Below are 25,785 nucleotides of genomic sequence, written 5' to 3' on the forward strand. Positions count from 1 at the left end.
CGTCAGGGCAGGGGGGTCTAGGTCATGGTTGGTCACAGCTGGAAATAACAATTAGGATCGAGGTGAAGGCCAAAGCCAGTGGCCGGTCCTGCTTTCAGTGGCAAATCCAAGTGGCAGCTACGTTTGAGTTGGCTAGGACAGGCAGAAGGCATGGCAGGAGGACCCAGTTGAGGATGGAGTCAAGGCTGGGCTCGGTCAGGGACACTGTTTTCTATCCCTGTGATCAGGAATACTTGAACCATGGCCCAGGTATGACTCTGGCCTCTAACCTTCTGTCTCCTTGCTCACCCCTGGCGACACTGCCCCAAGTCCTAAGGGGTGGCACAGGCAGCACAGCAGAGCTTTTGGTCCTGATATGCCCAGTCAGCTTGTCTCCCCAGCTCAGATTAAATAGAACTTTGTCTCACCAGCTCAGCCTTTGGAGAAGTACAACCCCAGAGCTGTGCTCCCTCCACTGTTCCAGCCTTAGCCTGGGAAGCTGCGGTTGCATGGGGCTCAGCCTCCCGCACATACCGTCCACCCCCATGCCCCACTGTACTGTGTGGACAGCATCTTCTGGAAGCTTGCGGAGAGGGTCCAGTTTGGGCTGCTCAAGATCCTCCCGGGGGAGATACTAGGTCATCTCCTCTGGGGTGAGGTAGGGCTGACACTTGTCCTGGGCCCCGAGACAGGGCCTCAGGGAAAGCTTCGCTCTTCTGGGCTGAGGTCTCTATTTTCCCATCCCTACTTCTCACCCGTTAGTCTTCTCCACTGACCCAGCTCCCTCATTAGTGCATCACCACCAGCGGGCAGGGGGAGGGGGTCAGAAGGGAGCAGGGGAAGGAGCGGGCATCAGCCAGGTCCTGGCCTCTGCTGTGGAAACAGCTCGGCTAGAATCATGAGAGGCCCCTTCTTAGGACTGTCATTTTGAAACCAAACTAAGTCCCACCCAACCTGACATTCCCTTAAAGTTGACATCCCACTACAGCCACAGGCAACACCGTAAGGGGCCACTGACCTGCCCTCTCCATGCCCTCCGCCTTTCTCTGTCCCTCTATTCCTCCCACTCCACCCCTTAGGCAGGGTTCTAGGGCTCTGAGTCAACCACTGCCCCCCAGAATCCTCCTTGCACAGGGGCTTAGGGGCCACCACCCCAACTTAAAGCCACTCTCTGTCCACAGACCTTCATCGTGCTGAATAAAGGCAAGACCATCTTCCGGTTCAGTGCCACCAATGCCTTGTATGTCCTCAGTCCCTTCCACCCTGTCCGGAGAGCTGCTGTGAAGATTCTGGTTCATTCATATCCTTTGCAGTGAGTCCCTGCTGGGTGTCTCCTCTGGGCCCTACGCGGGGCAGGCAGGGTGTTTGGGGCTGAGAGTGGTGTGGGTCCCTGAAGACCCAAGCATCACTGTCATAGCCTAGTGGCTGGTCGGAAATGTAGGGCCCTTGGACCCCATCCCGGACCTGCCAAATAAGCGTCTGCATTTCAGCAACATCCCGGGGGATTCTTGGGCACGTGAAAGTTTGGGAAACCCAGCTTCAGCAGAGAAGCATCCTGGCAGCCAGGCTACTGAGAGTCCCAGAAGACAAGAGTTCTGCCAATGTCCCCTGGCTCTACTTTGGCTCCCAAGTCCCCTGCCACTGCCTCCCCATCCCTGCGCAGTGACCTCAAGCAGGGCACCAGGCCTGAGCCAAGGAGAAGCCACTTCCCAGTAAAGAGGCCTTGGTTGATTCACACGTGGGCACCCTTCTAGGGAGGCAACACTGGCTTTTTGATTAGGTGTTGACGAAATGTTTGCAGTTTCAGAGTTCTCTCAAAGAACTCTGGTTAGCATTAAATTATATAAACCACAGCCTAAAAAAGCTGCCGGCTGCGGAGGAACGCTCTGGGAGTGCTGCAGTGTGACAAGGGACAGACTGACTAGCCTTTGGGCCCGAAGGGGGCCTCATTCAGGCCGCGTGGGATGTGGGACAGGACGCCAGCACCCAATCACGGCTGTTCCGTGGACTTCAGAAAGGGGACCCCACAGGCAGCAGTGGGGAGGGTGGGGAGGCCGGTGTCCAGATGCAGTCAGAGGCATCTGTGTCTCGTGGTGCCAGCCTGGGCAGCCTTCCTTTGGCTGTCAGCTGGCTGGGCCATTAATCGAATCAGTGCTGCTGGGCTCTGCAGAGTGATTAGCCATGGGCGCAGCAGGCTGGCCTGATAGAGCTCCCCAAGGTCCCCCCTCCATTCCCCACTCTGGGTGGACCTTTTCTGAGGCTGAGGCAAAGACCCATTAACCTCTGAGCAGGGCCGGAGGCTTCAGGAAAACAGCTGCCCCGTGAGGACCTAAGTCACTGAGACTGATGCTGACAGCTCAGGGGCTTTTCCTGGCCCGGTGGGGGTGAGGGATGCCCGTTCCAGGCTCCACTCACCTGTGCCCCAGTGCCCGATCCTCACCCCAGGGGTTAATTGGAGGAGCTCAGTGCCAAATCTGTTCTCTGCATGCAGACCCTTTCTCCCCGCCTCCGGCTCGCTCCTGCCTTTCCCCCAGGGTTCGCTAGATGTGTGTGTCCAGGCAAAGTCCCACGTACAGCCACAGCCGTGGCAGCCTCGGAGAGGTCTCTGGGGTGGACAGACACCGAGGGGAGCGGTTCCGTTCAGGGAGCAGCCTGCTCTTCCTAGCTATATCTTCCTTTGTGAGGCAAGGGTAGTTCTGGATTGAATTTTGGGCCATTCTGCAACTGTTTCTAAACTTCCTGGAGACACCCAGCACTCTGCAGGGCACCCGGGGTGCGTGGAGCTGAACAAGACCCTGTCCTTGCCCCCTTGGGAATTGTACCGTCCCCTAAGACTGATAAGACAGCTACGGGAATAGTTTTCATTCCTGCCAGCGGGTAGGCGCGGGCTGGTGAGGACAGCACAAAGGAAGGAGGCAAGGCCAGCCTCCGTTCCAGCTCAGAGCTGGTCTCTGCCTCATTCCGAGGGTGTGGCCTCCCTGAAAGCATGCTCGGGCTCCCACCTGGGGCTTCTCCTCCAGGTATCTAACCAACCCAACACTGTTTGGCAGCCAGGGTGCCTCCAGGGATACAGCGGCAGCCCCAGGATTCCTGCAGGGCCCTGGGCTGGGCCCGGGGTGGGGGTGGCCAGATGAGGCCAGGGAGGTGGTTGGGGAGCACTGGTGCCCACAGCCGGGCCAGAGGGTCCCTTGAGCAGTGACTGAGGCTGTGCGATGCCGCTGGTGTCCCCCCTGCTTCCCCATCCCCACCCCCACCCCCACTCCGGGCACGACCCACCCTGAGGCCTCAGAGCTGCCTGTGTCCCCCAGGGCAGCTGCCCCAGGGAGGTGGCTTGCCATGGTTGAGGCCCTGAAGTGGGCTCCCAGGGGCTGCCTGGATCCTCCAGCTGCCAGGGATTGGAAGCACTCCGATGGCCCTCAATAGCGCCCCTTAGTGGGCTCGGGGGTAGTGGGGAGAGGAAGGGTCTAGATCTGCGAGGTTTGGGAGCCACCGCCCCTCTCTGCCCTTGAGCCTTGCCATTCAGAGTGTGGCACACAGACAAGTAGCAGCAGCACCATGAGGATCTCATAAGAATTGCCGAGTCTCAGGCCCCACCCCAGAACCTGCATTTTCTCGAAGGCCTGGCGATCCGCGCACACAGCACCCTGGACAGGTGTTTCCAGGTGTGGGTCTCTGAGGGTCATCTCAGGCTCACCTGGTAGTTTATTCAAAATGAGGATTCCTGGCCCAGTGTGAAGCCCAGGAATACACAAACTCTCCATGTATTTTTTTCTTAGTTGAAATGTAATCCACATACCATACAACATATTGTTTTGAGACGTCCAACTGAGTGGATTTTAGTATAGTCCTACGGTGGTACAACCGTCCCCACTATCCAATTCCAGAGCATGTCATCACCCCAAAAAGGAGCCCCGTGCCCCTTAGCAGTCACTGTGAATCTGCATACAGATTTCGTGTTCTGAGTAGTGAACTTTCACTCTGCTTACATTCTTTTCTATTGTAGTGAGAAAAAAAAAAACACAGAACATAAAATTCACTGTCGTGACCACGTTTAAGTGTAGGGTGCAGTGGTGTTTATGTGGAGTAGGTTTATGTGTGTATTGTCCTGCAGCAGAGATTGAGCATTTCTGCCAAACTGAAACTCTGTCCCATGCTTGGCTTATGTTTTCATATCCATTCAGATACCTCTGAGCCACCCATGGGTGCCCTTTGGGGCTCGGCCCTTTGGAAAGGGCCAGGGGGCAGAGATGAACAAAGCAAGGGGCAGGAGGGTGGCCCCTGCTCTCAAGGAAGAAAACCCACTCACTAGGAATGAGGCAGGCATTCCCAGCGATCTGCTAGCAAGTGCCCCGTAATTCCACTCAGCTTTGCTCTGAGCGCCACGCTTGTTCAGCATCCCTGGGAAGTGGCCTAAAAAGTAAATATGGGTATGTAGAATTATTTTTTTTTCCAATGTATTTTTGTTATAATCCTGCAGAATGTGTTCCTGCCAGGATTAAATAAAAGAAACCAACTGAATTCCCAATTCTACTGCAGTCACATTCAGAGAGGCATCACGTTCATACCGAGAAGCTTTCTGCCTTCCTGGGTGCACAGGGTCTGTTCACAAAATCCTCCCACGTTTCTCTTGCAGATTCAAATGGGCAATCAAACCACATGTTTGTGTGTGTTTGTATGCGTGCGTGTGTGTGTGTTCCCTGAATGGCACAGATATATGAAAATGCCCCCCACAGCATCCCTTCTATTCTCGAGGTTTCCTTGTTGTTGTTGTTGTTGTTGTTGTTGTTGTTGTTTTTGACTCCTCGGGATCCAAAGACAGGCAGGCCAAGTTTAAGGCATTCCCCACCACCCATGCAGGCAGTCCTTGCTGGCATTTTAAGATTTTATTTATTTATTTGTCAGAGAGAGAGAGAGAGAGAGAGAGCACAGGCAGACAGAGTGGCAGGCAGAGGCAGAGGGAGAAGCAGGCTCCCCACAGAACAAGGAGCCCGATGTGGGACTAGATCCCAGAACGCTGGGATCATGACCTGAACCGAAGGCAGCGGCTTAACCAACTGAGCCACCCAGGCGTCCCCTTGCTGGCATTTTAATCAGGAGGCTGGGAGTGGGTGTTTGGGGACAATGACATGACAGGATTGAAGATGTTCAGCAGAGCTCAGACCTAGAGAGCTGGCCTTTGCCTCTGCCCACACATGGGACCAGCTCAGTCATTGGCCTGAAACTGCCAGGCAGTGCAAACAGGTGTGCCTGGGGCTGGAGTGCACTTGACTCATCTCTCCGGTATTGGCTGCCTGCCGGGCTCCATGGGGGACCCGGGGATGCTCTGAGCAGTCACGTGGACTGGAGGCACCTGTAGGCAGGAAGAGAACACACACATACAGGAGTGATGGAGAATAATGGAAAGGTCCTCAGGTTTGGGAGAGCCAGGCAGGGTTTCCAGTGGTCAAGCAGCCACAACCCAGGCAGGCAGCTCCTGTCATTCCCCACCATGGGATGCAGACCGTGGCTGGCGGCACTCCAAAGAGCGAGCCGTCTTCTCTGGCTCTTCCCTAAGTCTTGATGACAGAGTTCAACTCACCTGAGCTCTAGCCGAGTCTTTTGGTCCAAGGCAGCCTTTCCACTGCTGGTCTCTGCCCAGGGGCCTTTTCTTCGCTCTAGTGAGAGCTGTTGAGGGGGTCTCCCCAGGCAGCCCAGCTTGCTTCATCATGACCAGCAGGCTGATGGATTGCTAAAGGAACCCTGTCCAGCTTGGGTGCCTGTCTAAACGCCTCCTCCAGGAAGCCTCCTGCCCAGCCCTAGGCAGGCCCCGTTTCTCATAATGTCCCATCTTGGAGCTGTTCCCTGTCTCCCACCCAGGGCCAAGCACACATGCTCTTTAGGTCTCTTCTTAAAAACGACAATTTCATCCCCTAACCCCCACCCCGGCAGGGTGGCAGTCTGCACACACTTTACAAAGCCTTTCACTCATTGGTTTTACTGCCCTGTGGGTGACAGAGACCAAGTATGAGGAGCAATATCCATGAGCAGTGTGACTTGCCCCAGGCCTTCTGTCTGGAGGCAGCAGGATGACCCCTTCATGTTCTCATGCAGAGACAAGGCTCAGAGTAGGGGGGGCCTGCGCTGGGCGGGTGGGGGCTCTTAGCAGGGCCAGGCCATTGACGGGCTTTGTACTGACAGTCTGTGGCCCCTTCAACAAATCACCACAAATACAGTGGTTTGAAACCACAAAATGTAGCATCATACACTTGTGGAGGTCAGGAGTCCAGAAGGGTCTCACTGAGGGCGTGTAGGCGGGGCTGCGTTCCTCCCTGGAGGCACCAGGGGAAACTCTGGGCCTAGTCTTTTCCAGTTTCTAGAGGCTGTGTGGACTCCTTGGCTTATGATAGCCCCGTGTGTGAAGTCAGCAACTGCTGGTGGGATTCTTCCCACAGACAAGGCTCCGCTGCCAACCCTCCTGCCTACCTCCTTTGCTTAGAAGGAGCCTGTGCTGACACTGGGCCCGCCCGGACAATTCAAGGTGATCTCCCATCTCAAGACCCGTCATTTAATCACATCCACAAATCCTTTTTGCCATATAAATTAACACTTGTGCTTGTCCGGGATTCGAATGTGGTTGTCTGTGGGGTGGGGAGGGAGGGCTCTTATTCTACCAGCTGTAGGGATCTCCAGCCTGACCTTGTGCCTCAGTCTCCTCGGGCACAAAATGGAGACAAAGTCCCTCCCCTCCACTGACCCCGCATAGGGTTGTTGGGAGAATTGAATTAGTTAATGGTTACAGAGAGCAGAGCCTGGCACCTAGGAAAGGCTCAATAAATATTTACTCTTAGGCTCATTACTTTCATATTTCAGGAATCACCTGGGATCCCCAGTAGTGGATCAGGTGGGAGGTTGGTGGATAAAGCTGGTTGAGGGGCAAGTTAACTGTCCGCCCGATAAGGACAGCCTTGGCACAGAGTCTGGGTGTGGGGAACATGTGCATGTGTGAGGGTCAGCCAGGGAGACCTGCCCACAGGCAGAGGGCTGGGCAGCTCTCCAGCAGAGGGACACCACTCCCCCTACTGCTCCCTCCACCCCCACCCCCAGCCACACCCCTTGCCTGGAGAGGTGTCCTCCCACCATGGAAGAATCAGGACTTCCTGGAGCCATCTGCTTTAACTGAGGGAGGTTCCCAAAGCCTGATCCTCTTTCATCTCAGGTGAGAAATTGGAGAATTCATTATAAACTGGGGGTGGGGTTTGGCAGGCTATTTCCTAATCCCCTCAGTTCCCTAGAAGTGTGGAGGTCTCACACCTGCATTCTTTGAGAGGCCTCATTCACCTCTCCTCCCTCCCCAGCTGGGGCAGCCCTGCAGTCTCCCAGAAGTCAGCACCCTGGCTTGGCTGACTGCACTGGTCTCCCGCTCAGTCCTGAGGCGGGGCCAGGCCTTGGAAATCGGAGGAGTTCTGCTAGGGAGGAACGAGGCAGGCCCCTAGGGCTCAATTACTTCAGCTCCCTGGCAGCCAGAGGGAATCTCAGGTGGGCAGCTGCTGTGCACAGGTCTGGGGCCGGGGGCCACGTCGCCATGAGCCTGGGGGCAGCCACAAGGGGCAGGAAGCCCAGCCTCTCTTCTTGGGCTGGGGAGGGAATTTGTGAGAGGGTTCCCCGTTCTGACTCAGGCCCCTTGAGGGTCCCCTGCCCTAGTCCCTCCATGGCCCCAGGGTCTGCCCCTTGCTCCCTTGTAGGTCTTGTGGAGGTGAGAGAGGCCAGGAGGTCAGTCAGGGCTTCATTTGGTGTAAAGCAGCATAGAAGGTAGCCAGAAAGTTAGGGATGGACCAAGGCCTGGGGCAGTTCAGTTCAAGGCCAGGGGCCCAGAAGGATGCCCAAGACCCAACATCTGAAGAGCTCCCCTTCTGATGGGGAACAGATGGGCATTACCGCTTAGGGGGCAATGGCACATTTAAGGAGAGGTGCCCCATGCCCTGGGGTGCAGTCCCCTAGGAGTGAAAGCAGGCTGCTCAGAGGGGGTGCTCCTGTTCAGAAGGCGTGCTCCTGCTCTGAGGGGTGCTCATTCTTACTCAAGGCAGGGAGGACAGGTGCCCCTGCTCAGAGGCGGTGCACCTGCTGAGGAGTTTCTTGAAGGATGGGGAGGAGAGCACTGGGTGGAGCATGTGCAAAGGGCAGGAAGCAGTACAAGGAGCCATCGCCTGCATCCTCAGGGTTGTTGGGACAGCAGAACCTTTCAGAGAAGTCCTAGACCAAAGGTAAAGAGCCCCCCGGGGAAGTAGGGGAAAGAACTGGGAGCCCCACTGCCTGGGCTTTCCTCTCCCTGCAAGCAAGTGGCCCCTGAGGAGCAGTTTCCAAATCCCATCTCCCTCCCACGAGGCTGTGGGTCAAAACTTCTGTATTCTGGGGGTCTTCCTCCCTGCCCTCCAGGTGGACCCTACGTGGAACTCTGCAAATGGTGCTGTGTCAGCTGTCTGGTCCCTGAAGGGACTGCAGAGCAGGGCAGGGCTCCTGCTCTAAGTGTCGAGGGGAGAGGTGGGCAGGGCCTGGGCCCTGGAGCCCCCGCCTTGTTGATCTGGCAGCAGTGGTATGGCAATGACAATCACAAGGGCAGGACCCTCGGGTGCCAGTGGCCCGCTGGCCCACTGCACGCAGCTTTCCTTGACCTCCGCGCCACGCTGTTCAGTATGCTTATCATGTGTACCATCCTGACCAACTGTGTGTTCATGGCCCAGCACGACCCTCCACCCTGGACCAAGTATGTCGAGTGAGTATCTTCCGGGCCTCTGTGGCTGGCCTCTCCCTCCCTCCCTTTCCGTCCCATACTGTGGCCCCGAAAGTCACCCCAGAAGTCCCCGGCAGGACTCGCCCACCTGGAGTGTCCTTGGCTCGGCCCCTTCCCTCTCTGGCCACTCTTGGTCCCACCGGCTCCTTGCCTTGAGCGGTGTTCGCAAGGGAGGAAGCTCTCCAGGTTGGCCAAGTGGGAGATTCCTTCCTGACCCACCCTAAAGAGCACTGAGCTGGCTGAGGAAGGCTCTGAAATAAAATCCTGACTTACCGAGCCCTAGGTGTGTGCCGGGCGCTGCCGTGGAGCAGTAAACCACATCTCCTCTGACCCTCCAGGCGGCACCATAGAATGGGGACAGCAACTGTCCCCCTTTGACGGACAGGAAGCTGGAAATTGGAGGCACACCTTGTCCAGCAGGGCATGGTCCAGGGGTGTCCCCACTTCTCTGCTACCTCCTGGGGCCATTTGCTCAATTTCAGAAAACAGCTTCCAGTCCATCCTTCTCAAATGAGAGTACGGTACCCATAAGTTTCAAACAGAGCCGATAGCCCCTTGGGGCGCTTGGTGCCTGTTTTCGGGGAACTGACGGAATGTCAGGGACATACTCTCTTACCAGAGCGGCTTGCCTTGTGGCTCTCTGCGTTCGCCCAGGACTACGGGGATGAAGGAAGCAGCTCATGGTCCCAGCATCTAGGCATCACGATTCTTCACCCCACCTAGCCTCAAGCATTAGAACCTCAGCCCCCTTCCCAAGTGCACTGGAGACAGCTGTACCCACCCACCTGAAGGTAGTTGAGAATAGACCATGCTCCTGTCACTAGTTGCTGAGGACCGACCAGCAAGGATGAGGGAGTGACATGATCTGAGCATCCTTACAGGGTAGACCCAGTGGCCACCATATGCCCGTGTACATGGCCCCCAGGGCTGGAGTGAGGAGAGAAGTCGAGGGTCTTCTTACACCAAGACAAGAGGGAACATGGAAAGTTCAAAGGGGCACATGGTGGGTGCTCAGTAATGCTGAGTCATCACATGCAAAGATGCCGTAATTAGTCCCACATTTAGACCAAGCCTCCAGCTAGGCCAGGGGGCATGGCCAAGGGTCTGGCCTGAAGGCTACTTAAGAGCAGAGCTATCCAGGGCTCAGGCATGCACATGAGGAACCTGGCCAACCTGGCCTGCGGGCTACAGCTCCCTGAAAAACCTTGCGTGTCTCTCCTCCCAGGTACACCTTCACTGCCATTTACACCTTTGAGTCTCTTGTCAAGATTCTGGCTCGAGGCTTTTGCCTGCATGCTTTCACCTTCCTCCGGGACCCATGGAACTGGCTAGACTTCAGTGTGATCGTCATGGCGTGAGTACCTTGCTCTCTGCGCCATACTGTGTCTCGCCAGGCCGTAGTCAGGGACGTGGGCGTCATCCCTGGCCCTGCGCCGCCAGGCCCTCTCACCCCCTCACTGCAGGCTGCATATGGCTGGGGAGCAACCGCCTCACTGCTATGGCAAGAGGAAGACAGGATGGAGGCCCCTAGCCCCTCCTGGTGGGCCATGGCAGTCAAGCCTGCTGGCTCAGCGGTGGCCCCGTGCAGCCCTGGGCTCAGAATCCATTAAGATTCTGGCTTAGCGTCCTCTGCCCCCTCCACAGTGGGAAACCAGTGTTACAGCCCCAGATCTCTGGAGCACTGTGATCAATGACCTAGATTCCAAGGTGATTAAGAATGAGTCAGCAGGAAAGACAAGGAGCCTGGAGAAGTGACCGGGCATCCCCAGGAGCCCACGCCGGGCACACCAGCACCTCCGCTCTCTCCACTCACGGACTCCATATTTGGCACTTTCTAAGGCACCTGGTCACTGGCATGATCCAGTGAGGTATCCTGGATGGAGATTCCTTGTCCCCATTTTACAGATGACAAAACAGATGCCAAGGACCCACAAGGAGCCTGCCAGAGAGTGAATGGGAATATCCCCGGCCTGCTGCCACACAGCGTCCTTGTCTAGAAAGAGATCCTCGCTGAGGCTGGGTTGAGGCATTCCCCTCGGGATGTGTCCACAACAGAAGCTGTGTTCTGGAGGCAATGACTGATTAGGGTGGGCCTCCCGGGTGGGAGCTGTGGCCTGGGCTCAGCCATCAAACCCTTTCTGGAAACCTGATGTGTGTGCGGGCCTGGGCACCACACCCTGGCAGGGAGCGGAGCTGGTGGGCCCAGTACTTTGCCCTTGCAGGGCCCCTGTTCCCTGACTCAGTGGAAGGATAGTGCTGGCCTCGGTGGTGTTGGAGGTTCAGTTCAGCGCCTGCTTTGTAGGATTCTTGGATTCACTGAACGTACCTGTTCATGCCAGACAAGGTCTGCCTCACCCGGGACGTGAGCAGCCCTGGCTGTGAACTCAACCATGCTGTGGGGAAGAGAGGGGAGAGCGGGCAGCCAGACCCTGCTGATGGGGTGCTTTCCGGTGAGAGGGAGAGTCTGCTGGTTAGAAAATGCATCAGGACGTCTGCTTCTCGGTACTCTGCTTGTGAGCTGACACCAGCCCACCGCCTTACAGGTGGGGAAACTGAGGCTCCGAGAGACACTGCCACTTGCCCAAAGCCGTTGTAGACTTAGGCCTGGGCAGAGCCGAGTGAGCAAGGGAGAGTGTAGCCAGAGAGAAGGCAGGGTGGTGGGGGACAGCCCTATGGCATTGAGGGCCGTGAAGAGAGCCATCAGGGTTGAAAGGCAGGGAGTGACAAGACCTGAGCTATGTATCATAAGTTTGCCCAGTAGCTGGGGGGCTATTTTCCTAGCCAGGAGAGAGATGGTGGCAGGGACTGGGGTTTAAGTAGAGAAGCTGAGGGACATGGTCAGATTCTGAATGTACTTTGAGGGTAGGGCCGACGGGAGACCCCAAGGTGGGTTTGGCTTGAGCAGAGTTCCCGTTTGTTAACATGGAGGCTGATGGGAGGAGCTGGCTGAGGGAGGAAGGAACTCAAGCACCTAGATTGGAATGCATTAAGTCTGAAAGCATCCAGGGTGAGATGCGGAATAGGTAACTGGATATTCCAGTCTGGACTTCAGGAAAGAAGTCCGAGGTAGGGATATATATTTAGAACCCATCAAGGCGCAGATGAGACTGGCAGCCAGGAGACCAGATGAATGAATCATCTAGAGTGAGCGTGGCCAGAGAAGGGACGGCACCTGGGGACTATACCTCAGGATGCTCCAACATCTCGAGGTCGGAGAAGAAGGGGTGAGCCAAGGAGTCTGGAGGGCACCGCTATGGAAGGTGGAGGAAAACCTGGACAGGGGACTGGCTGAGTGTGGCTACCCTTGAAAGATGCCCTAAGGAGGCTGAAGAAATCCAAGGCATAGACCATGGCAGTCCGAGACGTGACACCGCCTGTGACCTTGATGCCACTGAGATGACCGTGACCCCGCTGATTGCCTTGACCCGACATGGGGGTACAGACACCTGGTTAGACAGGGCTCAAGAGACTGGGGCAAGTATAGACATGCACTTTCCAGGATTAGCTGTAAACAGGACTGAAACTAGGATGCCGGGGGTGGGGAAGACGGGCAGAGCACCACTGGAGGGGTCTTTGTAAAGGAGATGCGGTGCAGGGGAGAGGGAGGCCTGATGGCGGAGGAGGGTGATTTGCAGGAGCAAAGCCCTTGAGCTGGCCTGAGGGCCAGGAATCTAGGGCCCACGTGGAACTCTGGCCGTCAGAGCAGGGAAGGAAGAATTTCAGGTGGGTTGGGAGAGTCGGTGATAAAAGAAGAGAATTTCTCTTCTGATTGCTCGTATTTTCTCCACGGTAAGAAGTGGGATCATCAGCTGAGAACACGGAGTAGGAAGGCTCCTGCTCTTAAGGAGAGAAGGAAACCTCTCCACGCAGAGGAAGGACATTGCACTGACTTTGGAAGCGGGCAGGAGTGTTACGCCAGGCCCAGGCTCCGAAGTGCCTTCCGGAGGAGAGAAGTACTCTTTGAGCCACTGGGGGCCTGGTATCACAGGAAGGGGGCTGTGGCAGAACAGGACACAGCATCTGCCTGTGTCTTTCCTACTTCCCATCCTGGAGCCCGAGCAGGACTGTGTCCACCGCAGGGATGCTCCCAGACCCTGGGTCCCTTACCTAACCCTAGGTCTTTGGAAGATGTTCTGAATGACCTCAGGCCCTTAGTGAGTCCTGCTGTCTTATCCCATAAGAGAGTCTCTGTCTCAGTCCCCATGGGAGTCCATAGGGAACTGCTTCTTCCGCTTGGAATCACAGAGCAGGTGTGCTTTCCTCACCAAGGCCTGTCTGCCTGCCTTTGCTCTGGACCAGAACTGGGGGTAACAAAGCAGAACAGAGCCTTAGAGGCCAGCAGACCATTTCCAAGTTCCTGAGCATCTCAGGGAAATGGCACTTGCTTCCCCTGGGGCACAGGGACCCACTGGAATGTCAGGGATCTGCTGTGGGCTGGATTGGCTTGGCAGCTCTGATTGGTGGTGGCCCTGCCTTCGGAGAACAGTGATGCCCTGGTAATGCAGTGAAATGCATCCTCCTATGGTCAAATGACTCTGTAAGGTGTTGGGGCAGGGGCTTCTAGAATAATTGAAGGAGCCTTGGGTGGCAGAAGTGGTTGATTCAATGAAACTCCCCCTCCCCCATTTTACAAATGGGGAACTGAGGCTCCGAGAGAGCCTACCTCTTGCCCAAATTTGTGCAATGAATCAGCAGCCATGCTGAAACTAAAACAGGTCCCCTTGCTCAAGAGGCAAGCCAGGTCTAACGTTCCCACCTGATCCCCCCTCCCACTCAACATAGAGACTGTAGGAGGGTCTGGGTTGCCAGGAGGCCTGCCAGGCAACCCTCCAGCCAGAGTTCTTCCCAGGGCCCCTCCCCGGCTGGGCATTACCTGCCCGTTAGCACAGCCTCCTACCTCTTGGGGTTGTTATGGAAACCGGACCTGGAGGGGAAAGGAGGCAGGGCAGAGAGGAGAGGGTGGGCTGTACCTCTCTGCCCAGCAGCCCGGGAGGCTCCTGCTGCATTGAATAGGAGGGCTGCACAGGAAGATGGGGGTGGAACAGGAGGGGGGTCTGCCCTTCCTCCAGGTTCCTCTGGCTTCCAGAAGGGCTTCCCCTGCCCTGGGGCTGGTGTGCAGAAGTAGAATGGCCTGGAGGAACGTTTTGCCAGCCTCACAGGGGCAGAGCTCTCTCTACCCTCAACCCGGCCACTCCCGAACCTGGCCCTTTGCCAAATACAGGGTCTCTCTGGCCACACATCCTGGAGCCCCAGGAGAGGCCTCACTGGGGGTCTAGGGCCCCCATGTGGGAAGCAGCCAGGCCAAGGCTCCAAATCAGCTGAAAGGGGAGGAGCCTCAATGTCACAGGCATGGTCGAGGACACACCAACCCTTCACCCAGCCCTGTCTTACCTTTGAGACTTCCTTCTCCTCAGCATTGCTCTCCCACACGTGTTCTGACTTCATGGGTGACCACCAGCCCTGCTCCCGTTCTCAGCCACTCAGCTGGCCTTGCAAGCCTGCTAGGAGCACACACCTTGGGATCTTGGCTCCTCTGTGCTCAGTACCAGCTGCTGAGGAGGCGGACCATGAATGGAGGGCAAGCCTGAGGGTGTGGGAAGGCGAGTTCTGCCATGGGACAGGCAGAGACAGGCAGAGTCCAAGCTTCAGACAGGCAGGGTTTCCCTGGAGTTGCGAGGGGACAGACAGGGTCTGTGAGGGACAAGAAGGGAGAAGCAAGGAGCGTTGGTTCCCTCTGATCTGCACAGTGCTCTACTCACTCCTTGGGACCAGAAGAGACACTCTTGGAACCAGTGTTCTGAGTAGAAAGACTGTTGTCCCAGGCCACACTTACTGGTCCATCAGCAGGAAATGGGGCCCAGGAACACTGCAGGCTGGACCCATGGCTTTGTGTCTCATGGCAACATGAGCAACGTTCTGAGATAAACCTGAAAGTCTTGTGGCAACACCATATCCAGATGGAAAGTAAAGCCTGAAAGAAGAATATGGGACAGAGGTTTGAGAATCTGAGTCATCACAGAGGATGGAATAGCCAACAAAAGCAGAGAGGGAGCCTGAACCAAATTAATAGTTGTATATGGGCCAGACTAAGGGAGGTGACATCTACTCCCCATCGGAAGTTTACAAGCTGAAGTGAGTCCAGGGGAAGGAACAGAAGCCACACCACAAAAAGGATCTGGTGTAGCCAGAAGAAAAGCTCTGAGAATGTGTCTGCTGAATTCTCATCTCTGCAGGGCTGTGGTGAGTAAGGAGGGAGCAGGCATGGTCCACAGGGCCCCATGAGGAGACATAGAGGAATCTGGTGTCAGCCCAGTCAGAGAGCTGGACAAGGCAGGACCCGGCTGACTCCAGGATACTGAGTCCCTTGACATAGCCTACCAAGTCCTTCCCCGCAAATAACCACAGCTCGAAAGCAGATTCAGAAACTCTGAGTGGAATGGAAGGGCCTGGAGGTCCAGACTGACTAGCAGTGAGTCCAGCTGCACGATCAGCCCACCCTTGGCACTTGTCCAGCTTCATCGGTCTGCAGTCCTGGGTCTGATGTCACTCAGACACCAGGTCCGACACACTGGTTAAAAACCAGACATCCTGAGTCCGCTGTCCTTTGTTAAACATCAGATGCCTTTGCTTAAATGTCAGGTACCCTGGATGTGAAATCTTTGGTTAAATATCACAAGTCACTTGCCACTGTCCCAATGGTCCTGGTCACACACTGTCCACCCAGCTCTTAGACATCCTGGTCACGTGGCCCATCCACTCACACCCTCACACTTGCTTGGGCAGTCCTCTGCTCCCCAGGGACCGACTCCTTCCTCCTGTGCCTGTGAAGACCACAGATGGGTGACTGTCCCAGTTGTAGGTTGGAACATCTCGACCACTCAGCTCTGCCGAGCGTCGCTTGGGCCCAAGCCGACCTAGAGGGCTGCTCACTCCTGAGGTCCCTCCTCCTGTGAAGAACTAGGACCATCCTTGGAGGTCTCCGGAGGTCTTGGAATGAGACTGAGTTGGGGGACTCGGCCTTCAGAGACCCTACTACACCTGTGTGAGGCTCTCAACCAGAGACCGGGGCAGCCAGGCACGAGTTGATCACAGACGACAGAAGATGCAGAGCAAAGCTGGGACCAGAATGCCGCTTGGCTCCTCTGTCACCCGGCCATCAGGAGCACCTCGCAGAGAGAGCGGCCTCCCGTGTGGGGGCTTCCTGTGTGGACATCCTTAAGTCATCTCACCGAGGGCCCGATGTCAGGAAGGTGGAGAGGAGGAAGAGAGCCGGAGGGAGCCCTGGGCTGTCGGCAGCCCTCCGTGTGGGAGGGGGAGAAGGGACTGGGCGGGTCGGGGAGGGCAGGCTGAGGTGCTGCTTTGTAATTCCCAATAACTGTGGTTTGATTCTGCAGGTATGTATCAGAAAATATAAAACTAGGCAATTTGTCGGCTCTTCGAACTTTCAGAGTCCTGAGAGCTCTAAAAACTATTTCAGTTATCCCAGGTAAGATGCCCAGATTTGCCTCTCAGATCTCAGCTACAAGTGACTCTCTCTCTGTCTCCCCTCCTCCCTTCCCCCATCGTGTGTCTCCTACTGGCGTGTTGTCACTGTCTCGTGTGTGACTTTCCCTTGTTACAGATACACAACTGAATTTGTGGACCTGGGCAATGTCTCAGCTTTACGTACCTTCCGAGTCCTCCGGGCCCTGAAAACTATATCAGTCATTTCAGGTGAAAAATCAGGTTAAACGCCAAGGCCGGAGGGACACGCTCAGGCCTTCCCAGCCAGCTGGGCCCAAGGCGGCCCTTGGGAAGGCCCCTCCAAAGGTGCCTGTCACCAGAATACGTTTCCCAGAGCTCGGCTGTGGGGGCTGTCGGCGGCGGACATGGCTGTCCCCTCAAAGCCTCACGAGGGGCTTCGGGCTGCCCTCCCCATCAAAGCCCACCCTCACAGATGCCGGGGGGCACACAGCTCCCACGGCAGTCCTGGATTGAACCCCAATTCTTCCCAAGATGGTGAGGTCCTTCCCAAACTGAACTCAGCACTTTGAAGAGCTGAAAGCTTTTACGTGAATTGCTTTGGCCAGAAGCATCACGCTCTGATAAGGAAACCAAAGAACTGAGTTTGAGGGAAACCACAGGCCCACGGGGCTGAGGGCCCAGTCCCTGCATTGGGCCCCCTGTGGTGACAAAGGCACAGCTGCCGCCGCAGCCCCATTTTGTGAAACAGTGTACTCTGCGGACAGGCGTCATCGGGCCTTGGCGTCTACCAGCCCTCGCTGCATGGCGCGGTAGAGGCGTAGTGGACCGTGCATGGTAGCCTCGGGAAGCAATTCTCCTTGACAGATGTTGGCAACTGCACCCGGGAAATCCAAGCTTGGGCGGCCTCTCTAGAAAGCCGGCCTACCCCAGCCATCCAGGAAAGCTCTCAAAAGCCTTATGATGATTTCACAGCCCACAGAGCAGTGCCCAGAGGTTCCTTCCAGAGCCTTTTCTGAATGCAGCCACACTCAGAACAGGAGAAGGCCCTTCTTTGAAGAAGGCAGCTAGAGACAGGTTGTGTATGCCACCGATCTGGGGAGGTGTCAGAGCCAAGGGAAGATTTAAGTGAAGCTGATGGTTGCATCCACTCCTGATGTGGAAAGCCGTGGGTCCTGGGCCCTTCATCTCCATATAGCTGTTGCTGCCCCCAAAAAGGCAGGGGCCCTGCTCTGGAGGAGTTCAGTCTCTCCCCTGATGGGGTTAATTATCTTGGAAGAGGACCCCCATCCACTTATGCTGTGTTCAGACCGAGCCTCAGAATGTTCCTCCTGGCCTCTGAACCCCGTAGGATGTGCTCCCTGCCAGTGCCCAGACCCCTCCTAAGAGTCATTAGCAAGTGAGACAGTCTGCCTCCAGTGCACACAGTCACCTCCTCTGAGACAGGTGTTGTCATTGGCCCGGGTGCACACAGACATGCTTAGAAGCCTCAAGGTCTGTCCTCTAGGGTCCCAGGGACAACCTCACATCATCTGCTCACAAGATTAGAGAAGCACACTGACCACAGCAGTTGAGAAAAGGCAAGTTTCAGTCTGTTTTATAAAAAAAGGCTAGCAAAGGGAAATATTTCTCGGAGCAAAGAAGGAAGCCTGCCAGCCTCAACCCAGGCCTTCTTCAAAGCTGCCAGCAACCCAGTGAGGAAGCAGACAGTAGACCCTGAAAGTGGTCGTTAGAACAATGCTGTGGTCAGCATTATAGAAGTCTCCCCAGAGGAGGTGTCCCTTGACCTGAGGCTTAAAGAGTCTTGGCCTTCTCCAGACCTCGGTCTCCTCTCCCACAAAATGAGAAGGAAATCAGAACGGTTGCTTTCCAAGGGCTCTTCGCCCAGCCCGTTAGAATTTCAGTGGCAGGAGAGTTTCCCAGTTGATGCCCAGGACCCTTCCCTTCTTGGGTCTTTCCTGAAAAAATCCTGTTACTTCATTGGACTCATTCTTGCCAGAAGTGAACTCTCTCATCAGTATGAGAAATGTTTAAAGGACTGGATCTGTGCTCACCAACTGATTGTCCCTGTGGACACTATGTCCACAGGCCAGGAAGGGCTTCACGGGGGCCTAGAACTGGTTGCTAGTTGAGGCAGAGTTGGCCGCCCACCACCTCTTGCCCTGTGCTCCGTGTTGCATACAGTACGGGCCAGGTCTCCAGGCCCCGTGAGCAGAACCAGAGTGTGCTCACTGAGGGGGTCCTCGAACCTCTGCTAGAGATGGGGCATGCTGGGCTACAGAACGGGGATCCCACCACCACCATCTCTCCAGGCCCAGACCCCTGTAGGTTCACACCTGCCCAGGGCAGTTACCAACATCTGCCAGGACAATTTCTACCGAGTACACTGAGTGCCTCTGAGCTGTGGGCAGGCAGCAGTGCTGGGGCACAGTGGGAGGACTTCCTCCCCAGTCCCATGGTTGCCCATTGCTGCCTCCCTGTCTCGAGGTCATGGGCACAACAGCTGCGGGCACGGCCACCACAGGTGCTCCTAACACATTAACCAGCTGGACGATGGATGGATGGAGCTTAATCTGAGATCTGGCCGCTTGGTTGGGGGTTGGGGAGTGGGGGCAGGAGGCAGGGCTCTGCTGCTGGCAGAAAAGCCCTCTTCCTCCCAATGCTCTGCTCAGACTTGTCATAGGACAATAGCTCAGTGTCAGACCAAAGGCGCCTACACGTGCTTTTCTGTCACTTCGCTGTGTGGTGCTGGCTTTTGCAGGGAGCTGGGCCGTGCAACTAACACGTCATGGCCTTGGCTTTTGGGAATGGGTTGGAACCGTGCCCTTGCCAGACCTCCTGATTGCCACCCCCACCATCCTCCAAGAACACACCACATTCCTCTACCAGGAATGGCTTGTCTCTCCCCATTTCAAGGATCAAGGGAGATTCCATTGCCTGAGAATGGGCCTGGACCTCGGTGTCCTTCCCACAGATTACATTTAAAGGCCTACGTTGGGACCAGCCAGATGGGGACAGGCTTTGAGTGTTTTCTTCCTCAGGAAACCAGCATTTCCCATTTCATATGTGGTTAGTGGAGAGCAAAGAGGCCTGGGCCCTTCTGACTGCCCCTGGGAGAATCAGGACGCAATCTCAGTGATGGAGGAAATGGGGGCTTTGGTCTGGAAAACCTGAGAGAGGCCTCCTTCACCTGCCCCCACCTCACGATTGCCCACCTCTCCCAGCACCCCCTCAGGCCCGGCCCCCACCCAATGGAGCAGGGAGCACAGGGCCTTGGTGAACCCCCTGCTCATTCTTGCCTTCCCCAGGTCTGAAGACCATCGTGGGGGCCCTGATCCAGTCTGTGAAGAAGCTGGCCGATGTGATGGTCCTCACGGTCTTCTGCCTCAGCGTCTTTGCCCTCATCGGCCTGCAGCTCTTCATGGGCAACCTGAGGCACAAGTGTGTCCGCAACTTCACGACGCTCAATGACACCAACGGCTCTGTGGAGTCCGAAGGCCTGGTCTGGAAGTCACTGGACCTCTACCTCAACGACCCAGGTGCAGGTTCACTCTGTGGCCTGGGCAGGGCTTTATAAGGCCACACGAGCCTCACTAGAGGTCAGACCTCCTCCCAGTGGCCGTTCAAGCCCTATCTGAGCCCCTGGAGACCCAGAGGTTTGCTCGCGGATCCCAGCCCCTACCCTTTGGAACTCTAAGAGAGGACAGAAGGGAAGCAGACTTTGGGCCTGCCCTCAAGAGTTCTCAGGCTAGATGGCCAGACACTTGAGGAAAAGGAGGGATGGAGTTAGCTGGAGAGGCAGACAAGGGATGGCAGCTGCCGTGGCTAGAGGCGGGGACGGACGCCAGAGAATCAGACATGGGGAGAAGACCAGCTTGCCTGCCTGGGAAGGAGTGCTGGTGGGAGAAAGGGTGGGACATGGTGCTGGGGTAATCTGTGAGGCTTCAGAGGGCAGGCCCCACCAGTGGGGCACGGGATGGTTCAGTCAGCTTCCATGTTCCTTGCCAGAATGTTAATCCCATGCACGTGCCCCCCAGAGCCCCGAGAGAGTCAGAGCAAGCTCAGTGATTGTACAAAATCACATGAGCTGCTCCTGTCATTTCACTGATATGTGGTTTTCTGCTTTCCAGGCTGATGGCCAGCACCTCTCTTAAGTAATGCCATCAGTCTGATTCAAAGGTAGCCAGTGGTGTAAGGCCAGATTCCGGGCCAGGGACATTCTGAAATTAGGGCTTCTTCCCTACAACAGCAGTCCACGCTGGAAAAAGAAACGGACCACAACTCAGGGATTCCATTTGCTTATGGCTCAGCTGTGGCCCAAGAGCGGTGGTTCCTGAACTTCCGCGTGTACCTGGAATATAGCACATGTCACCTGAGGGCTCCAGAAAGCACATACTGCTGGGCGGCACCACAGGGGTTCCTGAGTCAGTAGCTCTGGGGCGGCATTCGGGAAGTCACTTTTCTCAGCAGGTCCCCATTGATTTCCTGCTGCCGCTGGGCTGGGGACCACAGTTTGAGAACTGCTGCCTTAAACTAAGGCAGGTAGTGGTGGGTGATGACCAGAGGGGAAGGGACAGGACTGGGTGTTCCATCTGTCACCGAGTCCAGCCCCAGCCCTGTCTGAGCAGACCACAGTATCACCGCGGTGACCATAGTTTGTATCTCTTGCACGAAGAAGTGGACCCAGACAGAGCTGGGCAGTAGCCTGCCAAGACCATGCTAGGACTCAGTAGCCAAGCTGGGTCTCTGCCTAGACCCCTGCCTCCCGGTTCAGGGCCTCTCTAGGCCCTGGGTGTCCTGCTGAGTGGCTCAGGGCAGGGTACAGAAGCTCCCTGTGGGGACTTCCTGAGTCTTCCGAGAGTTGGGGGGATGCTGGCAGCTGAATGTCTGAGGGGGAGCAGAAGGCAGGCCGGGGAAGCAGCTGGAATTGCATCAGGCCTGGCCAGGCAGAGGGTAGGGGTCAGGGCAGGGGCAGAGAAGAGACCACCAGTAGCATCTCTCCCTCCCCAGAGGCCTGGGCACAGCTTGGGAACCCTGGGAGTCTGGGCCACACATGCCCTTCACCACCGGTTGTTCCTCTTTCAGGAAATTACTTGCTGAAGAATGGCACCTCTGACGTGTTACTGTGTGGGAACAGCTCTGATGCCGGGTATGTGGCACCCGCCCCCCAGGGCCACCTCACCCAGCACGGGTGAGGTGAGGTGAGGTGAGGGCGACAGGTGAGGGCCTCCGCTCCTCAGTGCTTTCTCAGCTGACTGTGCTTTCAGTTTATGCCCTTGACCCCAGACCTTCCCCTGCCTCTGTTCCCTGCTGGGGCCCTGGCACCTTGTCACCCCACCCCCACCACAGGGGAGGCAGCTCTGAGGCAGTAACAGATGAGGGCTCAGATTTGCAGGGAGGGGGACAGAGCCCAGTGCCTCCTGCCAGCCCAGTCCTGGCTTTTTTCCCTCATGGAAGTCCCCCAGGGCTGCTTCCTCCCACTCCAGTCTTCTCTCCTTCCCTATGCATCTGTCCACTGGGTCAGGAGTAAGTGTGGCTTTCCCCAGCAGCCTAAATTCTCCTCAGAGCCAGCAGAGCTCGTACCTGCAGCCTGAGTGGGGTGCCCAGAGATGCCCCGTAATCACGGGCAGCTCCCAGGGCCCTGTACAGATGGTGTCTGGATCAGTGTGACCGTGACACAGTTTAGGGAAGGGCGGGACCCACAGACTCACCTGGGGAGGGAGGGGCTCTGTGGGGCTGCAGTCCCACATATCTCGGTAGGAAGTTTCAGCCCTTCTTGTAGCTGAAGAGATTGTCTGGAGGGTCTTAGGACATGAGCAAGGCACAAAGGCTGTGTCCTCCCGCTTGCCAAGTCCCCTTCCCCAAACCTTCTGTCTCTCACACTCGTGAATCCAGCCCAGTGGTCCATCTTTGGAAGAGAGGCTGTCCCATCTGGCTCTGTGAAACATCAGTCCGCCTCACTCTGCCTGTGTGCGCCGTCGTGCAAATGGGCACATTCTCCAGACATGGCCAGGCCCCGGCCCATCCACCCCCGGCCCATCCAGCCCCGCATCATCCTTCAAGCCCGTGGCCTGGCATTTGCCCTGGTCTTCATGCTCTTCAGCTCTGTACTGTTCCCCCAAGCCTCACTGTCCTCTCTGCACCGCATGCCAGCTCTGTGCCCTTCTCCCCATGGGGTAAACAGCCAGAGGAAAAGACCGTGAGCCAGGCCCTTGGCACTTCCTCTGTGAGGGAAGAGGTCATTCACATAAGCAGCAGGGATGGGTATCGGGTGGGCAGAAGGGAGATGGATTAAGGCCTAGATGAATACAGATGGGTAGAGAAAAGACAGAAATGGTGTCCCAAGGGGGAGGCACGGCAGGAAAAGTCATGGCAGCAGGACAAGCAGTGTGAAACTAAGTTCGTGGAATTCAGCCTCACGAAGCCGTGGGGCATGTGCTGGGCTGCCCAGGGATAAGAGTCAGGCCCCCAGGGGGCATCTTGGCGGGGGGTGGGGCTCTGACAGCATGGAACAGAGTCTGTGTGTCTGACTGCAGGACATGTCCTGAGGGTTACCTGTGCCTAAAGGCAGGGGACAACCCTGACCATGGTTACACCAGCTTTGACTCCTTCGCCTGGGCATTTCTTGCACTCTTCCGCCTAATGACTCAGGACTGCTGGGAGCGCCTCTACCAACAGGTACATGGGTGCCCAGGCAGCAGAAACACCAGGAACAGGCTGGGGACCCACATCAGGGACCAGGATGCACAGGTGATTAGCCAGAAGTGGCCCCAGCAGCTTCTCCACTGGCAAGAGCTGGGGGAGACTCAAGGAGAAAGACACAGGGACCTTGTGTCTGAGGGATGGGACACAGCAAAGAAACTTTGCTGGTAAACAAGTACTCATCCCTCTATGTGGGACACTGTGCTCTGGGAGTGCAACACTTCACCCTACATGATGACATAGTCCCCTCTATGCATGCAACATTTCCTCTGTTGACTAGAACACTCTGCCTCCCTCTGTGGGTGTGACACTATCCCCTGTGTGTAGGTCGTTCTGCTCCATAGGTTAGGACACTTACCTCTAGAGATAGGATATGCTCTACTCCCTCCCCAGGCTGTGGCCATTTGAACCCTTGGCACAGGCAGACTGAACAACTTGAAATTCCATGACCATGACCTAGAAGGGGTCCCAGTGAAGATAACCTCTATCGCCTTACTCCCCCAGACCCTGAGGTCTGCAGGGAAGATCTACATGATCTTCTTCATGCTTGTCATCTTCCTGGGCTCCTTCTACCTGGTGAATCTGATCCTGGCTGTGGTTGCCATGGCCTATGAGGAGCAAAACCAAGCCACCATCGCTGAGACCGAGGAGAAAGAAAAGCGCTTCCAGGAGGCTATGGAGATGCTCAAGAAAGAGCATGAGGTGGGTGAGCACCAGCCAAGGAGCCTCTAAAGCAAGCCCTTTCCTAACTGTGGGTGCCTATAAACCTGCTGGGCAAAGCTGGTGCTTATAAACCTGGTGCATGCTGGGTAAAGCTGGTGCCTGCTGGGTAAAGCTGATACCTGTAAGCATGGCATCTGCTAGGTAAAAGGCAGGTCCTGCTGGGTAAAGCCGGTGCCTATAACCCTGCTGCCTACTGGGCAGAGCTGGTACCTGTAAGCATAGTGTGTGCTGGGTAAAGTTGGTGTCTGCGAATGTGATGCATGTTGGGTAAAACTGGTGTCTGTGAGTGTGAGGTATGCTGCGTAAGGCTGGTACCTTTAAGTATGGCATCTGCTAGATGAAAGGCAGTTCCTGCTAGAAGCTGGCATCTGCTGGGTGAAGATATTTCATGTGACTGTGGTGTCTTCCAGGTAAAAATTTGGTACCTGGGGAAAGACAGTGCCTGTTCATGAGGTGCCTGCTAGGTGAAAATGGTCCACACTGGGTACAGATGGGCACTGTGAGTGTGGGGCCTGTTGAGGGAAGTGTTCCCTCTGACCATGGTGTCTTCTGAGAGAAAACGGTATCCGCTGGGTAGAGGTGGTAGCTCCTGCTAAAGGAGCCTAGTGCATGCTGAATAAAAGAGAACCACCTGTCCATGGACTGAGTTTATCCTAGTCAAGGGATGCCTTCTGGTAGCTTGATGAGGAAGGTCCATGTTTGGAGGCCTGAGTCAGCTCAGAACGTAAGCATGGCAGCACTGGTTGCCCATAGCCCCACACACAGGTGCTGCAGGCTAACTACTGAGCCAGCTGTTAGACATCCACTCTCTTCTCACTGCCCCAGGCCACCACCCTCAGCACCAGTCTGGGCCAGCAGAAGCTTGTAGAAGATCTCCTGCCCTCCAGTTCTATCACTTCCTCTGCTTGTCAACACTCCCCCTCAACTGTCCTTCACACTCCCCTCTTCCAAGAGCTACCCACCTCAGCCACTTATTTCCTCTTCCCTGGACTTTGATTTTTGTCAAAACATCCTGGGTCTGTTTGAGCTCATGTCTCCCTGATACTCTTGTCGGCGTTTAAGTGTGCAAGTCTACTTCCTGATGGGGAAAGTGAGATACTGAGAGTTGCCTTGCCTGCCATAGCCTGAGGCTGCACAGAGTCTCAGTGACCAAAATCATCCCTCTTCCACCTTTTCCAGGCCCTCACCATCAGAGGTGTGGACACCGTGTCCCGCAGCTCCTTGGAGATGTCCCCTTTAGCCCCAGTAAGCACCCATGAGAGAAGAAGCAAGAGGAGAAAACGACTGTCTTCGGGGACAGAGGAGTGTGGGGATGACAGGTTCCCCAAGTCCGACTCAGAGGATGGTCCCAAAACAATGGTAATCCCCAGCGGTGGCTCTGGCCCTTTCAGGGTGGGTTTGGCATCAAAAGCCCATTATGTTGGACCCCTGGTGCCATCACAGCCCCCCATGGTTGCTCCTCAGGGAAAGTCTCCTTAAGCCCACTCCAGGCCCTTCCCGTTTCCCATGACTGTTCTTGGAGTGGAGGAGGCCTGGGCAGAGAGACGAGCTAGGTTTGGGCGTTGTGAAGTCCCCAGCACTGGGACTGGGGTTGGGACTGGGGGACACCCTGTGGTGTGGATTGGGTGCCCAAGGATATGCCCATATGAGTCAGATGCATGGCTAATGGCCCCCAGTCCTGCTTAGGCCAGGCCTGTTTGTACCACCAGGAGCTTTCCTGTCTCCTTCTCCACCCTGCCCAGCCATAGGCACATCTTCAGGCCCAGGCAAGCTTGAGTCTCAAAGCCCCAGATGCACAAGCTTTAAGGGAGCAGAAGTCCTAGATGAGGCAGGATTGTCTCTACCCCCTCCTCTGAACACAGCCTAGTTCAGCAGTACCCCCCTCAACCCCAGTTCCTGAGTGGCCAACAAAAGCCCTCAATGCTTGGGGCACCTGGGTGGCTCAGTCAGTTAAACATCCGACTCTTGATCGCAGCTCAGGTCTAGATCTCAGGCTCATGAGTTCAAGTCCTACTGGGCATGGAGCCTGCTTCAAAAAAACAAAACAAAACAAAAACAACTCTCATTGCTGCGAGAGAACTTCTCAGTCTCAGTCTGAAAGAACACCACAGGGGACAGGCTGCAAGCACATGAAGAGCTGGCTTGGTCGTGTG

General features: G+C 56.1%; 1 protein-coding gene across 2 annotated transcripts in view; it reads left to right on the plus strand.

Moving 5' to 3' along the window:
* Positions 1-25,785, plus strand: part of SCN5A (sodium voltage-gated channel alpha subunit 5) — a 95,783-nt gene that overhangs the window by 17,579 nt on the left and 52,419 nt on the right. For both annotated transcript variants that reach the window (XM_047740309.1, XM_047740301.1), the window contains exons 3-11: positions 1,161-1,279; positions 8,639-8,728; positions 9,972-10,100; positions 16,368-16,459; positions 19,516-19,746; positions 21,293-21,356; positions 22,744-22,885; positions 23,414-23,611; positions 24,812-24,991. In XM_047740309.1, the coding sequence (XP_047596265.1) occupies positions 1,161-1,279; positions 8,639-8,728; positions 9,972-10,100; positions 16,368-16,459; positions 19,516-19,746; positions 21,293-21,356; positions 22,744-22,885; positions 23,414-23,611; positions 24,812-24,991 (1,245 nt within the window). The remainder of the gene's footprint in view (positions 1-1,160; positions 1,280-8,638; positions 8,729-9,971; positions 10,101-16,367; positions 16,460-19,515; positions 19,747-21,292; positions 21,357-22,743; positions 22,886-23,413; positions 23,612-24,811; positions 24,992-25,785) is intronic.

This window comes from Lutra lutra, chromosome 1 (assembly GCF_902655055.1).
Source record: "Lutra lutra chromosome 1, mLutLut1.2, whole genome shotgun sequence".
In the NCBI taxonomy this organism is placed as follows: domain Eukaryota; kingdom Metazoa; phylum Chordata; class Mammalia; order Carnivora; family Mustelidae; genus Lutra; species Lutra lutra.